We start from the raw sequence: 18,360 nt of genomic DNA on the forward strand, positions 1-18,360 counted from the left end.
AGGATCAATCATACTACCTCCGTTACAGGTTATGTGCAACGATTACACATTTTCCCTCTCTGCTTTATGTCAAATCGTTGCACATAACCTGTAACGGAGGTAGTATTTAATTATAGTGCTGCACATGGATTCAGAATGTTCAAGGGACCTGAATATGAGTGAGAAAGTTATGGTTTTTGTGCAACCATTAATTGCAAAACAGAAAAATAATAGAAGTAATACCACATCACAACTATTTAGGGATAATTTGGGGATATTTGGTAAAAATTCACTTGCTAAAAAAGAAAAGTAGGAATGTAATTTTAAAACACCCAAAAAGGAAAGCATGAATGTAAATAAGGGACGGAGGGAGTATATGTGTATCTTAATAGTAACAATTTTAAGATATTAGAGGAAGTACTAAATTTTACAACAATAGCTTCCCTAATTATATATAATTAAACAAATGACTTCATTAAAAGAGCTAGTAGTTAAGATTAGTTGGAGGGAAATATTATTGTCTATTTCATTTTTTACCGTCTTCAACCCATCTGATCAATATCATTGATTAGTATTAACAAAAACTATAAAATTTGATATCATAATGTCACACATTGAGATGATAAATCTAACAATATATATCATGACTTTTGAGAATTTGCAGTCAGGTTTTTAAAGTTTGTCTTAAAAAGAAATGAGCATTATATTATGTGATGGAGGAAGTATAATTAATTAAGCTACATTATGAGATGGAGGGAGTATAATTAATTGAGCTACAGAAGATTAAGCTTAGTTATAATCTCATTCAATTCACTTTATAAATAAAGCTAAAGAAAAAAGGTCTTTCTATAAACTCAACTCGGTTAATATATTAGTCTATGAAACTACGATGATTATTATATAGTAATTTTAAAATACGTTAATTTACATTTTAAATATTTATTGTTGAAACTAAACTAAGCTACTAAAACGATTTACTATTGTATGTAAACTTGTAATTGTTTTATTTGGTTAGAATTATGTAATGCATTTAAGATCGAGGTGCGTGTCAGATTGGTGGTACTCAAGACTTAATCAAATCCGTCCATGATATTTGCCCTTGTTGCTTTCTCCACGCCAAAATAAAATAATGATAATTTCATGTACAATAATACATCTAAATTCATTCATCACATTACGGCCTGTTCTCTTCAGCTTGTTTTCAGTTCAATTCACTTCAGTTCAACTCCAATAAAAGTTCAGTTCAGTTTTTAGTTTCCTTCTCTCATAAAATATTTAGTTCAGTTCAGCTCCAATAAATTCAGTTCAGTTCAATTCAATTCAACTCAGTTCAATTAATCAGAACAGCCCTTAGGGCCCGCCTGGATTGAGGGTAAAAGCCCGTAAAATGTTATGGGTCAATTATTATGGGCCTTTTGGCATACCTGGATTGAGGGTAGTAATGTTGGCTCGTAATTCATTCCTCCCAAAACAGGGGTAAAGGATTACTCTCCCCCCCCCCCCCCCAGCTTAACTTTTTATGGGTGAAAAAAAAGACTAGAAATTTTCATTTCTCTTTCACCTCTCGACCTTCAAGCACGAAGTAACCCTAGCTATGGCGGCCGACTGAAGCTTTCTCTCTCCTCCTCTCCTCCTTTCCTTCGAACACTTTCCTTGAGGAATTGGATTTGAAGTTGCTTCCTTCTTTGTAAATTGCCCCAAATCGAAGTTGAATCTGAAGGTTAGCCGTTCTATATTGGTTATTTGATTTGTGGTTTTCTTAGATTATGAATCCTTTTGATGTTTAATTTGTGATTAAATCTATGATTTGTTATTTGATTTTTACGATAATTTTCGTTTTTATTTTTCTGAATTTAATCTAGGGTTCTTAGTAGGCGTAATTTATGAAATTTATCGAAAATTAGTTCAATTTGTGCGGTTTTATGAAATTGAACGAGTATTAGTTCCATTAACTGATGTTTGTGATTAGATCTATGATCGGTATTGTATATTATGCATTCAAATTTTCTGATGAATTAATATTATGCATTCATTCAAATTGAAATTTAAATTTATGCATTCAAATTTATTATGTACTGCACATTTTAATTCACGGCAATTAATATTATGTACTGCACATTTTAAGGATGGTTCTGTGATTGATTTGTATAGGATTATTATTTTGGGTATTAAACATTGTAGTATGATAATAACTAAAAATGTAGTAGAATTTTCTAATGTTTCTAGCTACCCGACTGATGTTGACTGATGTTCACTTGCTGGGTAATCTCCAATTTTTTTTATTATACTAGTTGAAACACATTGATATATGTTTTAATCAAGGATGAAACACTCATATAATTAGCCATCTTGAAGTTTATGATGAATCTTGCCAATATTTGATATAAGAAATTCTAAAGTCAAAGTTGTTATCCCATATAAGACTTTCTGTGAGTACTAAGATAAAAGTCCTACATGTTATTGATTGTATGTTATTCTTCTATGCAGCCATGGCTCGTATGCCACCATCAAAACGCCGAAATGCTATTATTTACTTTATTAGATTGAGGGATATGATGATGATGATTTTTTTCTTACACATTATGTCTATACTTGATTCATTAAAAATACCACGCAAAAAAAAATGTTCATTCTTCCAAACGAACCCTTATTCGAGGTATGAAGAATATAAAAGAGTTTCTTCGTGATGAAATTAGTTGTATTGACCAACTAAGAATGGATAGAAATACATTTTATACATTATGTGATTTGCTTCGTAATTATGGGGGCTTAAAAGAATCAAGAAACATGTTTGTTGAGGAGAGAGTTGCTATATTTTTAAATATACTAGGTCATGACTTAAAACAAAGGTTGATAGTGAGACGTCTAAGAAGATCTAAAGAGACCATCACTAGAAACTTTCGTGAAGTATTGAGATGTGTTTTGCGATTGCACAAAAACTTGTTAAAGACTCCGGAGCCTATTAAAGAGGATTGCAAGGATGAAAGGTGGAAGTGGTTTAAGGTATATATTATAGCTAATTAGTTTTGTCAGATTTTGGTTCAGGCATATTTTTATACATTGGTAGCTAAATTTATTTTTATTGTATGTAGAGTTGCATAGGGGCTTTAGATGGAACATACATCAAATTAAGGGTCTCTGACATTGACAAGCCTAGATATCGGACAAGGAAAGGGGACATAGCAACAAATGTTTTAGCTGCTTGTTCTATGGATATGCAATTTATATACTTTTTGCCTGGGTGGGAAGGCTCTGCTGCCGATTGTAGGGTTCTCAAAGATGCACTTAGTAGAAGACATCCTATTAAAGTCCCTCGTGGTGAGGATAATACTTTTTGAGTTTAACTTAAGTTTGATTTAATATAATTGATTTATGATAAACTTTTGACAATATTTTAGGAAATTATTATTTGGTTGATGCCGGTTACACAAATGGAGAAGGTTTTCTTGCCCCATATAGAGGTCAAAGGTATCATCTTAAAGAGTGGAAGGAGGGTTATCAACCTACTACTCCGGAGGAGTACTTCAACATGAAACACTCTTGTGCTAGGAACGTAATTGAGAGATGTTTTGGATTACTCAAGATGCGTTGGGCAATACTTAGAAATTGTAGTTTTTATGGTATTGAAACACATGCTGATATTATAAGCGCTTGTTGTCTTCTCCATAACCTCATTCGTAGAGAAATGCGCTTTGATCCACTTGAACCGTTATTAGATACCGAATTCGGAAGACAATTCATGGATGACGATGATGAAGACTATATCAATGTCCTTGAGACTTCTAATGCGTGGACTATTTGGAGAGATAACCTTGCTCGTCAAATGTTTGATAATTGGCAACTTCATAGAGGATAGATTAAATGGTTTTTGTGACAAATTTATGTTGTTTTGTTTTTTGTATTTATTTTTAATATTTGACTATAGCTTGTACTATTAATTAAATGCATCCAATTTATGAACCTCTAATGCTTGTTCTATTGACTATATATATTGCCTACTTGCTTAAGTATTTTATTTTTTTTGCATTTTTAGTTTTATAAAAATGAGTGATAGGAATGCTCCGAGGAGATGGATTAGTGAAGAAGATGATTTATTGGTCCAGTTTTTGGTTGAGATGAACAACGACGGAAAATGGAAAGGTGAAGGTGGCTTTAAAAGTGGCTACTTGAATCATTTAGAGAAGCTATTTGGTGAGAAGATGCCTGAAGCAGGTTTAAAAGCATCAAACATTGATTCAAGGCTATCTTATTTGAAGAAAAGGTTTAATGCATTGTTGGATATCAAGCATAAAGGTAGTGGTTTTGGCTGGGATGACACTTTGAAAATGGTCACGGGTGATCGTACTTTGTTTGAAGGATGGGCTAAGGTAAATTTATGAACCCCTAATGCTTGATAATATAATTTTCTGGGATTTTATATTGTATGCTTGATAAATTTAAAGTTTGCTGGGATTTTATATAGTATGTTAATTGGAGAGATTAGTTATATATGCATGATTTTATTAAGCTCTGTATGCTATGTCACTGTTGCTATGCTAGTTATTGGCTGCTCTGTGCCTGGTGTTGGTTGTTCTGGTCCTGCTGTATGTGAGACCATTGCTATGTCCTGTAGTGTCTCTTTCTCCTGTAGTATGTGTAAAGTTTTCTGTGTTTATCCTGTCTGAATATCTGCAGTCTTGGAGAGTTTTTGTTGCAAAATATTTCATTACTTGCATAGAGCCTATGCTGTGAGTTACTATAGAGCCTTGGCATTAAATTTATTTGATAAGAAAAAGTTATAATGATATGAATAATATGAGTGGCAAATGGCAATATTTTGGTATCAAGAATATCAACAGATTGCTATAGTATCAACTGAATTATTATCATTACTTGCTTTTGTTTCCTGCACTCCCCCCCCCCCCCTCCCTAATTATAATAACATAGAACTTGTGTATAATGTTGTCATGTTGCTATGTTAGTGTTGCTCATTCCTTGTACATCCTGCTGCTGCCATGTCTAATACCATAAATTTACAGACTCACAAAGAAGCAAAGGGCTTGTATCGAAAACCATTCCCATTGTTTGATGATCTTGAGGAAGTATTTGCAAAAGATAGAGCTACTGGAGTGAAAGCTGCAATGCCTCTTGATAGAGATGATCAAGTCATGAATGTCCAAGACATCACCCAAGATGATGCTACATCATCAAAAAATTCTGTTGAAGTATCATCTACAAACCACGATGATGATGTGTTGACTGAAGGGTCTAATAAGAGGACTATAGATGAGGGTTCATCCAAGAAGGCAACTAAGAAAAAGTTGCGAACAACCAACAAAGAAATTCAAAATGTTCAAAAAAATTTGGAGTCGATGATGGGAAAGATGTTGGAGAATAGCAATGCTCAGATTGATAAGTTGGTGAGTATTCTCGAAGGGCCAAAAAATATCAAGGTTGGATTGCGTGAAGAATTAGGAAAAGTTCTCGGTATTTCTACGGCTAATGCACTTTCTTTGTGTGTTAAGATGACTGAAGATGAGATAGTCATATTTCGAGACTTGGTGGATGATAACGAGAAATATGATTTTTTAAATATGATTTTAAAGAAGTAAGGGTGGTCTTTGGGAGTATATTTTGACATATGTACTAATAATGTTGATGCTACCTTTTAGCTTACTGTCTATTTTACTATTGTAAGGTACTTAAGTACTAATTATGAATTTATTTTCTTAATTAGCTTTTTTAATGTTTAATTTCCAAAATAATCATAAAAGAAATGTTAGAAAAATAAAATGGAAAAAGAAAGAGTAAAAAAAAAAAAAAAAACTAACTAACTAACAGAAGTGATCTTGAGTAATATCAGTACGAAGGTAACATCATAAAGCCCAGCGTAACATTCCCAAACTTGGAAATGGGCTGGAAATTATAAATCTGGTAACATTCCCAAACCTGACAAATAATTACCTCTGTACACTTTGTCCACCCCATCCCTCCCCCCTTGAATAGTTAGTGCTTTAATAATTACCCCCCTAATTATTCTCTGCAATCCAGGCATCCCTAGTGTCATTTAAACTACCTATTTATCGAACGAGTAGCCAGAATTAATACGCTATATACAGGTCTTTAGTCAATGTAAATAAGTAATTTCTTTTTTGACCTGATTCACATCAACTATATAGTATACATGCATTAATTATTAAATATGAACATTATACGGCTTGTTGATTGACAAAGTTAATTTTTAAGTTGAAGACTTATGTTATGATCATTGTTATCCCTTTATGTACTACCCTAGATTCCTAACGGCTCTTTGACAATTCTAATAAATTATCAAACGGCCAATTAAAATTAAGAAAACGTCAATAACTAAAATATAATTATTTTTGGGTTTGACAACTACGCAAATTACAACGTGCATTCCACATCTTATGTACGTGTTTATTTTTCTCTTCATACTTCAACTTGTTCTTCCTGTTTTTCGTTGTCATATTTCTTCTGTCTTCTTAGTTTTCCAACTTTAAAAAAAGCTTCTTCAATTTGTTTCTCATAATTTTTTAGAGCTTCTACGATCATCTTTCATGCCTTCGGTAAGATTCTCATTTTTCTCTATAAACCATTTATTAGTATTGTCATGTACTCGTTTGTTTTTTGTGCTATAGAATTCGGTTTTTGTGTTTGTACATAACTATGAGAAAATCTTTGATGTTCATGCATGCTTTTCTAAACTTTAAATGATTGCGATGTTTACATTCAAAGTCAATAAGGTTCTTCCCTTAAACGTTCTCGCGTACCTATATAGTGTCATAAATCATTGTTATGTCTACGAGTGTTGCAATTACTTAATTATAAAGGCAGCTTTTAATGGCCCTTGTTGTTTTTGTTGTATGAGGTCCTCCCAGCAAGGAAACAACTATTTATTTACTCTTCTATCTAATGTGTAAACGAACTTTGTAACATTAAAGATTACATATTTACATTTAAGGTATTTAAAATGTTTGATGCTATTTTACTTTTACTTTGGTCAACATGTTTAACACACGTGCATTGTCTTAACTTATCTAGAGAAGCGTATTTATTTGTACCTTTTATATCACATTGTCCCGTCTGTCCATTAAATCTGTCTCTATTTTAGCTGTGGGTGTATGAAGTTAACCTAGATATTTACACTTTGATGTATTTTGAGGCCTATACAACAAATTTAATCAAGAGAAGCATGAAAAAACAGACAAATCAAATTACTTTCTGCTTGTAACATCTAATAATCTTAAAACTCAAAGTATGAAATTAAGTATACTATCTAGTTAGAATCAATTTGGCAACTATTGACAGCCTATCTACTTGTAAGCTGATTTAAGAACTTACCAGAATCAGTTTGTGCTATATATGTGATTATGTGGTTTTTGGTAATGAGATGGCTTGGAATGAGCTTATTATGGGGATCGATTATGCTGATTCTCCCCTCTTCCTTCAATTGTTGTCACATTACTTGTGAGTCGTGATTATAAACACTATGAAGAACCTAACAGCTTCTTGGCAATAGTTATGCCCAACAAGAAGAAGATAATTAAACAAAACTATGCTTAGCTAGTTAGCCTTCTAAAATGACATTACTCCGTAATTTATAATGCATTACTGATAGGAAGAGACTTTTCAATAACTCTATTGTTCGTTTAGAATAATTTTTAGTTATAATTCTAATTTCTAGCAATGTATAAAATATGCTGTAGAAAGCAAGCAATAATACAGGAAACCGATCCTTGCCAAAATTCGGAGAATGGGACGTGAACAATCCTCAATCAGCTGAGGGTTTTACAGTAATCTTTAACACAGCCAGAGATCAAAAGAAAAATGATAAGACTAATGCTGGCGCTTCGGGCACTAATCAGAGTCCTAATCAGAACAACCAAGGCAAGCAAAAGCAAAAGCAGCAACAAAATCAGAATAACCAACAACATACTTCGGTAAGACTCGTACTATCATAATTTACTTAATACAGTAATTTAGTCATATAGTAGATTATTCAGGATGCACGAAAATAAATTTGATTGTACTATTTTGTTTGGCTGTAGGTGAAGCATAAATGGTTAAGTTGCATATTTGGTAAATAAGGTTGGTGCACTGGTTTTGCTTCCACAATTGTAATAGAAGGTGGCTGTTAATGTGAGATTTATACTTGTTTTGCTAAGATTTAAGCAATTGTACGACCGATATGTTGTCAAGAATGAAGCTTTTTAAACAATCTTCTACTCCTAGAATTATTTTTGTTCTTGAGAATTTTGTGGGAAATCATCGATACATTTTTGTTACATTATTTTCCTAAGGTAGTACAAAGATCAGGTACGACTTCGATCCTCACAGAGTGTAACGGGCCAGTGGAGTTAGCTGAATGGGAGACGATGTTGGGATGATAGTCTTGGTACCCACTACCCAGGAGAATGAACTTTTTTTTCACAACTGTAGTACTAACGCACATACAGAAAACAGCACTTCCTCAGTCCATAACTAACTTGAAATTCCCGTAAAAAAAAAAAAAAAAAAAAAAAAACTAGAAATTAATGGCAACAAATTATTTGCTTTATACTACCTTCATTAATTATTAATTTTTATGTGCAACTTTGGAATATTTTATATCTCACAAATAATACCACAAAATTGCACACAAAAATTAACAGAGGTAGTATACTGTATTACAATTCATCGGGTAGAAATTAGCTTGTTTTTAAAAGAAGTGATTATATTCAGGATGACATGAAACACCGTTGAACATACTTATATAGACTTAAAATGACCAGCAGCCAATCTCCACACAATTCAAGATCACAAGTCAGCCAGATTTCTTTCTAATCTACCTATTGATTTTTACCGTGCATCTCATAATCAACTACGGGTATATAATACTGACCAGTACAACCTGTAATGACTGACAAAAGACGAAGGTGAAATGAGTAAACTGAAGTATTTTCACCTCTATTCTCTGATTCAGCAAATCTTAAAAGCATGTAATATCGATTAACAGTTATCTGTATAGATGGGATCAGTATATATAAATAAATTGTTTGCTGATAGGGGTATGCAACTATGCATTCAGCAACCACAAAAAGTAGTCAAATTCCTCAAGTTAACAAGTATGTAGGTGCAACTTTGCAAAATCTGAAGACGGCATCCTTTCTTGACAGTGATGCCAGCAATGTTGCCAAAAAAACAAAGTTTTGCTCATTGGAGAACATCACATTACCCAGCCATCACCCCAATCTGACTCGACGTTGTCACCAGCCGGAGATTCCAAATTAGTAGCAACTTCAGGGTTGGGTGAGCTGTGATCTTGATCAGCAACTGGAGGAATGGGAGCAACTGAAATTGCAGGCGAGCTGTTATCGGGATGATGAAACAGACAATTTCGGCCATACTTGCATGTACCTTGCAGCTCATAATTCCGGCAAACTTTGCTACCCTGATGATGGCAAAAGTTAAAGCAATTGTGAGCGATATTACATATACATATTAAGTGAAAAAAATAAAATAATGAAGAGAATTGATAACATATTGATACAATCATACAATTGACTACTATGGAAAGATATCTGCACAAAGTTCTACACTTAAGAGTTCCATTTCAACAACAGAAGCTGTCAAAAAAGCCACCAGGTAGCAATATGTTAAGAAATAATCGTTAAAAGTTAGGGGTACATACAGGTCTTAGAGGAAGGCCTGACTCATTGAGAGCACATGGAGATGATGTAGACATTCGGTCCCTTGGATGGTGGTATCTACACGCAGATTTAAATTTACAATTGCCAGTTTTCATGAAGAATTCACACTCTGGCTGTCCAGGTCGTTCTGGGTACTGTCCATTCTGCATTTGCTGCTGCTGATGAGATGTTCCGTTTTTCCTTGGATTGCCAGGATTTAAATTAGGAAGCTCAGGGTTTTTCTACAAAAACCAATTACAATTTCATTAAGCAAACTAAACACAATGATATAATATCAAAGTGAAGGGGGTTACAGTAGCCAGTTATAGTTGTATAGAAGGAAACAGTAAGACATACAGATTTAGAGTAGAGGCCTTTTGAGGAAAGCAGCGGCAGACGTAGCTTAGAGTCCCGACTTACTGGATGGTTATACCTGCAAGCAGCTCTGTATTTGCAGTCTCCAGTTTTCATGAAAAAATCACAATCAGGTTGCCCTGGTCGTAAAGGAAACTCTTCTGACTGTAGTAAGTGTTCATAATGTGTTGTAGGATCTGCTTTCTTCGAGAGGTTGTTTACGATTTGATGCGGAAGAGGAGTCTTTTTTGCTGACAGAGAAAGGTTGACCTAGGCCAGAAAAAAGTTGAAGAAAATTAATGAAAAGCTACTTGTCCTAACAAGAGAGTATTTGCCACTAATTCACTCTTCAGACAATAAAAAGTGATCATTAAGAACTTCAAAACACAAAATAAGACTAAGGAAACACAGTAATCTTGTGTTTATGTTTAAAACAATTTTCTAGAATAATTTGATCCTCAGTAGCTTAATTACTGTAGCTGTATGCTATCCAGCAATCATTGCAGTTTGTACTAACTACCAAAGCAGAGGGTATCCTGGCAAGAAATTGAGCACCATACAATAATAATTTTTTTTTAAGTTGAAAGCAAGTATGGAAGCAAAATGACAAAAACTCAAATCAATTACAACCCTAAAAAGAAAACCAAGAGGGAAAAAAAGGATGCACATAAACATGATACAGAAGAAACCATATCCTGGAGGGAAAAGACTCGGGAGTTAAAACCCCAATGCTCAAATTCCTTTGTGGTGGTGGAATGTGGTCATGTGGGGTTGACCTAATGGTGATTGAGCCTTAGCCCATCAAAATTTGGGGTTAAAGAGGCTTTCATAAGTTTCATCACAAGTAATTTGGCTCTGACAGAGGTAGGATATGTGTGGCCATCATTACCTATCTCCAAAGAAAGCACATGTGTGGTGAAAAGTTGCACTTTCTCAGAAGATCTTAAAATATATGGTAAGTTTCACTTTCAAAGAAAACCGCCGTAGGCAGGGTAAGAAGTAATAATTTATGCAGAACACATACCTAATGTGGTGATAAAGAAACTATTTCCAATTTAACCTTAACTTGATACACAATAAGTTAATAACTGCCTATTATTTCATGTTAGGAAGAAAAGGATCAGAAAATTATATAAGCCACGTTAATCAAGTCCATTGTACTTTAGAAGTAAAAGAATTGAAAATGTTACTCCATAACAATGAACATTGGCCTCAAGCATTTCTATTATTCAACAATAAAAAAGAACAATCACGGAGTATTCCATAATATTTCAATGTCAAAAATTGTGAATATTTAAACTCATCAGAAAAGGACATAAACAATAAGCCTCCAAGTAATTTTAAATTAAAAAAATGGTGCAAAGATTTATATTCTAATTTTAAACAACCAAAAAAAAAAAAAGAGAGAGAGAGAGAGAGAGAGAGAAAAAGAGATGTAAACACTCCATATATATTTGAGGCAAATTTGAGTATACATTTCACCTCTCAGCAGTTTGCAAAATTATTTTGTAAGCAGAGTTTTAAGATTACACATCAAAACATGTAAAAGATGTTGGTACAAATGTGAAATACTTGAAGTACATTAAGAACAAAGAGATGTTCCATGCTTTCAAAGATAAAGAGATTTTTTAAAATACTCATATGCCTAAAATATGTGAGAAAGGTCAAGAAGATTGCACCTGATCTTGGTTCCAACGAGCATTTTGAGGTAATGCTTGGTGATAAGAGCTCATTCCAGCATAAGGCAAACCATTCATTGAGCTTAGGCCATTTGCCAAGTCTGGGATACCCCGTGCTACCCCAGAAGTTTGCAATGGATCACCAACATACATTCCTGAAAAATTGTTGCTACCTCTTGCATATACACCATTATCCAAGGAGTTTCTGGCCTCAGATTCTTTCGAAGCAATAGGATCAGGATGATGGAATCTGCAATTAACTCCATAGCCACAGGAGCCAGTACGCAAGTAAAAGGTGCACTCTTGCTCCGACTAAGGTAAATTATAAGGGGAAAAAAAAGGCCATTAATTTCTCAGTTTGTGAGGTTTAGTTAAAAGTCTCTGAGCAGTGTATACATTGCTTAACACAGGAGGCAAACTCGGAATCCAAATAAGAATATAGTCTTACCGGTCTAACTGGTAAACCTAGAAAATTAAGCTCTGGACCTTCGTTCTCAACTTTCTGTGCAGAGTGATTATATCTGCAAGCATCTCCATATTTGCATCCTCCCGGTGTCCGGAAATACTATATAAAAATTATACATAAATATATATTTATTATTAATAATAACAAAATAAAAGATATAGTGAAACAAAATCTAAAGAACAATGCATCAAAGGTAGCATAACATAGCTTTATTACATCTAATACACAGAACATTGCTAATTAAAGAGACGTGATTGCGAAATCAAAACCTCAACAGATAAGATCAAGACTGACATTCACATAGGGATACCTATGCTTGCATTAGAGGGAAAAACAGTAGCCTCATCTTCAGAGTGATGTGATTGTTAAGAAAACAATTACAACACGTGATTTATTATGCACTATATTGAGAAACTGGACATAAGAAAATAAAAATTACGATAACAATTGCTATAGGTTTGTGCATTTCTGCAGTAAAGTATAAAATAGTTTCCTTATCCACAAAAGGAACATAAATTCCCTAATTAATACGGAGTAATAACAAACTCAAACCACATCTAGTCTAAGGTGCTTTAGGTTTGTGCATTTCGCAGTAAAGGATAATATAGTTTCCTTATCCACAAAAGGAACATAAATCCCCTAATTAATACAGAGTAATAACAAACTCAAACCACATCTAGTCTAAGGTACTGCTTTAGGTCTAGTTATACATTTTACATCAATGGACTATAGTCAAATAACATTTCTCAAATTTGCATCTTCTTTGCTTACCCAAGCAGTCAGCCAGTCACCAGTTCCAGGTTTGGATGCAATATCACCAATAATGATGATACATTTACAAATTGCTTTATTGAGCATGCAATTTCTAGTGCAAGCATGTTAAATAATTAATAAATAATCAATCTAGTATGACTGTATAAAGCCAGCAATTTATATCCAAATAATTAAATTATCCAACAGAAACTAGCAATTTTAATAATTGATAGGTTAAATCTAATTATTTAGAGGATTACTCTGTTGCACAAGAGCCAGTTAGTCCAGCCTTAAAGCGTAAAGATATCGTAAATTGACTGCATCAACTACATTATTACTTATTCTAAAAATAAAAACACTTACACAGTTACACATTCTTCTTCAATGAAATTCATGCAAAAGACCTCAACTAATTCCTATCTGTAATGTGCTTCATATAAGAATTTAGGTGATATATATGTATCTTAAAAATAGTTTCACAAAACAAAGACACACTAACCATGACGTATATATTTTTTTCATAGGAAAGGCATACACCAAGAACATACTTCCTCTGCTTCTCTAATATTGCAACAAGGGCAAGACACAGAATTTAAGATGAGGAGAAAGATAGAGATACATAAATGTAGGGGCCACGTGATGAGGAGAGAGATAAAGGGAAAGCTTTTGCAAATATAATAATGTTGCAACATTTGTACAACTACCCAAAATGGTAATTATTGCAATATTAGGGGAGCCGAGGAAGTATTAAACTTGCCAAGTAGTGTCCAGAACAAAGTATCCAACATCCATATCCATGTCTAAGTTTCAAGGACCTAACACATGTTGTTGAGATTATATGGATAGTCACTCCACATTTTTTTAACCTCTTTTCTCTTTCATTATTTACCCTACTAGGATATAGATTTGAGAAGAGTGTAAATCTAACACGGGTTTGAATGCTCCGGAAAGAATTAATACAAAAAAGGAACTTTAAAGAGGATAAAGGAAGAATGCAGGAGTAAAGAAGCCTATAGTTCCTCAAATTGCACTTTTGAAGTCACATATCATAATAGTAAAGAAAATGAATACAAAAGGTCATTATTATGCAGAATGACAAACCATAACCAAGAGCTCAAACCCTCGAGGAATAGAATTGACCTGTATCATAGTGCTAAACAACATTGCTTTTGTCTTAAAATTTACTATAATTTGTCTCAGAAATGTCTCCACTAAACAAACACATACACACAAGCTCATACACAAAACCATATATTCCTCGAAATACCAGCTTGCCTATGGCATTAACATTACTAACAATCTTAGCTTACTCCCCAAAAAAACATTTCCCAAAAACAGACATTAAGAGGTTTGCTTTCAGACATTTTTCCTAAAAACATTATTTTAAGCAAACTGCAGGCCCACAACTTAACTCCAGAAAATACCAACTTAGTTAGAGTAGTTGCTCTGGCAATGCAACTATTATAACAAAACAATTGATACAGTTTAATGCCAAAAAAATAAAATAAATAAAATAAATAAATGACATTCAAGCATACTTAAACAAATCATGAACAACATTTCTCGTATCAAGAACACATGGTAAGGGGTCAGGGTCAAAGTCAAATTAAACATCTTTTTTATTCGAAACGAAATCTACGGGATAATAAAATACTAAGCATTCTTAAAATAATGTATATAAAAAGCAACAACCTTGCAATCAATCTTCCCAGGATCAACAAATGTTCCATTGTTCTCCTCAATTCCTTTCTCCTGGTCCAGAGCAACCTAAAAACAACAAAATAAAACAAAACAAATCAACATCATAAAAACCAATAACCGAAACCCGAAACAAAAAAACCCCAAATCTGATATACCTTAAAACCCTTCTCGGGAGGGTGATTAAATCTACAATTTTGTCCAAATTTGCAAGTACCCGTCTTCAGATAAAAGGTGCAATCAGCAGCATAAGACCTTAAAGGGTATAAATGTAATTTCCCCTCTTCTTCATCTTGTTCATTTTCTCCACCTTCAATCTTCACATCAACCCCATTACCTCGCAAAACTACACTCTCAAACTGCTGTGCAAGAAGCTCTTCCTCAGTAACTTGTTCATCCCAGTGGGTCCCACTTGGAGAAATCCCTAATTTAATTTCATTCTGGATTTCAATAGATGAACTGATTTCTTCACAGGTTCCCATAACTTTCTCACTCCTCTTATTTTTTTAACAGAAACCCCAAGAACAACACTGAAAATCAATGAGCAAGAAAAACAGTACCTAGTTATATAATAAAATAATAATATAAAGTGGGGATATATAGTACCATATTAATAGCTACTGTTAGGTGTGAAAAAAAATGAAAAAAAAAAAAAAAAAAAGCAAGTTTATTTCATCAGTGGAGATTCTCACAAGTGCCGCCTTTTCTCTATTTTTTTGTTTTCATTTCTACTTTATTTTTTCATCTCCAAAAGTACAATCAAAACCAATCAATTTTTTATTAAAATTATTGAAAACATTTTTTAAAATTAAATTGCAATACAGTACAGAAAAACTTTTTTTTTCATAAAAACCCAAAATTAAGAAGAAAAAATTGTAATAAAAAATTTGCAGATGAGATAAAATCAAATTTCAGTAACATTCAATTTATACTCATTTAATAAGACTTATTGATTCTTTTTTTTTTTTTTTTTTTAAAAAAATCGAAATTTTAAACATTGAAGTAACGAAATTGGAGTAAAAATAATGTAAAATCCCCAAAAAAAATCAAAATTTTAATCATCGCTAAAAACAACGTAAGCGATTAAATCAGAATTCTGGAATTTCATACCTGATGATGAGATCAAACTTCAGTGAGTGAAATTGGAGATGGTAAACCACATTGTGAGAAACGTCACAATTCCCAAAAAAAATCGGCGGAAAAATTAGGACAAAAGAAAAGAGAATTTTAGGGTTAGATTGGGAGAAGAAAAAAAAATCAAAACCCTAAAAAATTGGGGAAGAAATGAAATGAAATTGACGGAAGCAGAAAAGAGAATCTCTAAAATACGGCGAGAAATTGTGAGGAGAGAGAATCTGATTGGGTAGCAAGCTCCACCATCATCCCCCACTCTTTTAAGTGTACTCAACACTGAATTGTGTTTTTTTTTTTTTTTTTTTTTAATTTATTTATTTTATTTACGAATTTAGTGATTTTTAAGTGTTTAATTAATTTACTGTAGTTGCGTCATCAATTTTATGGGCCGAGAAAGGGAGAAGTTAAATTCTGCAGTGGTGGTGGACCCTATTTTCACTGTTTTCTTAAAAGCCCATGTCATTTTCCACTTTAAGAGCAATTTTTCATTTTTTACGAGCAATTTTGCTGAATAATGTAAAATGCAAACTAATTTTCTTACATACGTAATTTGATTTAAAAACTACTCCATATGTGGTTTTAAAAAAAAAAAGTTTTTTTTTCGAGCTATGCCTTCAAGGTTATTCAGTTTCTAAGGTGTGTCAATACTTTTTCAAAATTACGAGTTGTGCCCTCCAATTTAAGTTGTTTAATCAACCGTGTCCTTTGACGTAAACTCGATGTTAGTAATTGTAAATAAATAGGAAGTAATAAGAAGCGGATGAGAAAAAAGAATAAGAAATACATCGAGAGCTTGACATATCAATGGTTGCTTTTAGAAGAAAGAAGGAAAGCAGATGAGAAAATTTGGAAAAAAATGCTAAATGTTAACCTACTTATATAACTCTAATCCAATTTGGACGTTAAATTTCTCTCCAAAGTGTGGTAATAAACCGTTAACACAGCTACTAACGTTGGATTAACGTTATAGGGTGCAGTTGAATAAACACCTTAAGTTGGAAGGTACATCTTGTAATTTTAAAAAAGCATGGACACACCTTAAAAACTCAATAACTTTGGAGGCATAGCTTAGAAAAACCCAAAAAATAAAAAAAAAAATAAAAAAAAACTACTCCGTATTTCTCACAATTCTGTACGTAATTTGATTTAAATACTACTTCGTATTTCTCATAATTTTGTATACGTAAGCTCGATTTTAAGGCTTAGTATTTTCTATTAGTATAAAACCGCTAATAATGTACTCGGTTCTACATAATTAAGGCTAAAGAGCTAACCAATAAGGGAGAATTAAATTTGAATGTAGCAACGAAAAGGTTAATTGAGCATCAGAGAAGATGAAGGACGGATTCTCAATCATATATTTTACAAGTGTATAGATACGAAAAGAATGTACCCTAAAAAAATACCACAAGAAGAATAGCTGTCAACAATAAATATAAATAAAGCATTGATCTTAATCAAAACCATCCAACAATGTATATTAGTCAAAATGTATTAATAAATTAGTTTATCACATCACTTACCCTCATTCCTAAGGACATGTTCTCTTCATCTTAATTTCATTTCAGTTCATTTCAACTTCAATCATTTCAGTTCAGTTCCTAATTTTCATCTCTCATAAACAATTCAGTTCAGTTTAGCTTACTTCAGTAAATCAGAACATGCCCTAAATTCTCTATAATCTAAAAAAACCTAACTTAAATTGCAACTCTTTCAACGCTTGATCTATCTTCTCTCTCTAGTGGCTTCAAATCTCAGCTTTCAAATCTTAAAATCAAATAATTTCAGTTTTCAAATCTTAAAATCTAATAATTTCAGTTCAATAGGATTAAATTTAAGTTCAAAAATAATAATTTCAGTTCAGTAAAATAATTTCAATTCAGCAAAAATTAAGTAAAGAAAATGAGACCTAAATTAGATTACACTAGTTGCATTACTAACACTTATCATGATTTCTACAATGTATTAGTAACCAACCCTACTAATTATATATGATTTGTAGGAATCGTTTGATTTCCAATATTAGTAATCAATCATTTAAGTATAATTAAGTAAAAAAAACGAGCCTAGCCACACCCGTCATTAAGAGAGAGTCCACTTACAAGAGTCACCGCTCGTCGTTCCTTTTGAAAACAATAAGTCAACACGATGAGTATGTAGCATTGTAGCCCTTTAACCTTTAAGTCTTCAACTTTTATCATGGTAACTTACATGTATAGTTTGGGAAAATTATACTTCCCTATTTACACTTGGTTTTAAAGGTCCATTGATATATCTTTGATTTAGTTTCAGATTAAACCAAATTAAACAAGTTGTATGTATTCAATCATTAGTATTTTTGGGGAGACACGATTTGATGTCAACAAAATTCAATCATGATTATCTATTATATCAGCATGATTTCCTTCCATATATGCTTCTATAATTTTTTTATTATATTACCTCTATTCTTTTATGTTCTACTTGGTTAATATTGATTCGCATTTTATGAAATATTGAAAAATGTGAGTGTGTGTAAGATAAAGTAAGAAAGAATATATAAAAGGAAAAATTAGAAATAATAATCACAACTTTCATCTATTTTGCTACAATAATCTTAACTTTGAATTATTCTGAAATAATCCGAACT

The 18,360-nt window shown here is 32.7% G+C and overlaps 1 protein-coding gene across 1 annotated transcript; it reads right to left on the bottom strand.

The window, feature by feature from the left end:
* Positions 1 to 8,974: 8,974 nt before the first annotated feature.
* On the bottom strand, positions 8,975 to 16,017 carry LOC145574586 (zinc finger CCCH domain-containing protein 67-like). Its single transcript, XM_081632418.1, has 8 exons — positions 15,708 to 16,017; positions 14,756 to 15,127; positions 14,592 to 14,666; positions 12,129 to 12,245; positions 11,681 to 11,992; positions 10,005 to 10,271; positions 9,650 to 9,889; positions 8,975 to 9,409 (listed from the first exon to the last, which is right to left on the bottom strand). The coding sequence occupies exons 2-8, from the start codon at positions 15,077 to 15,079 to the stop codon at positions 9,185 to 9,187; spliced, it is 1,560 nt and encodes a 519-aa protein (XP_081488544.1). The 5' UTR covers positions 15,080 to 15,127; positions 15,708 to 16,017; the 3' UTR covers positions 8,975 to 9,184.
* Positions 16,018 to 18,360: the final 2,343 nt, after the last annotated feature.

The sequence above is a fragment of the Chenopodium album genome, chromosome 13 (assembly GCF_948465745.1).
Source record: "Chenopodium album chromosome 13, dcCheAlbu1.1, whole genome shotgun sequence".
NCBI classification, from domain to species: Eukaryota; Viridiplantae; Streptophyta; class Magnoliopsida; order Caryophyllales; family Amaranthaceae; genus Chenopodium; species Chenopodium album.

Excerpts from the sequence above, each read along its gene's own strand:
- LOC145574586 (XM_081632418.1), bottom strand. The coding sequence starts at position 15,079 with ATGGGAACCTGTGAAGAAATCAGTTCATCTATTGAAATCCAGAATGAA. Across the intron at positions 14,667-14,755 it reads CTCCCGAGAAGGGTTTTAAG|GTTGCTCTGGACCAGGAGAA; the intron begins GTATATCAGATT and ends TGTTGTTTTTAG. Across the intron at positions 11,993-12,128 it reads TAGGTTTACCAGTTAGACCG|TCGGAGCAAGAGTGCACCTT; the intron begins GTAAGACTATAT and ends AATTTACCTTAG.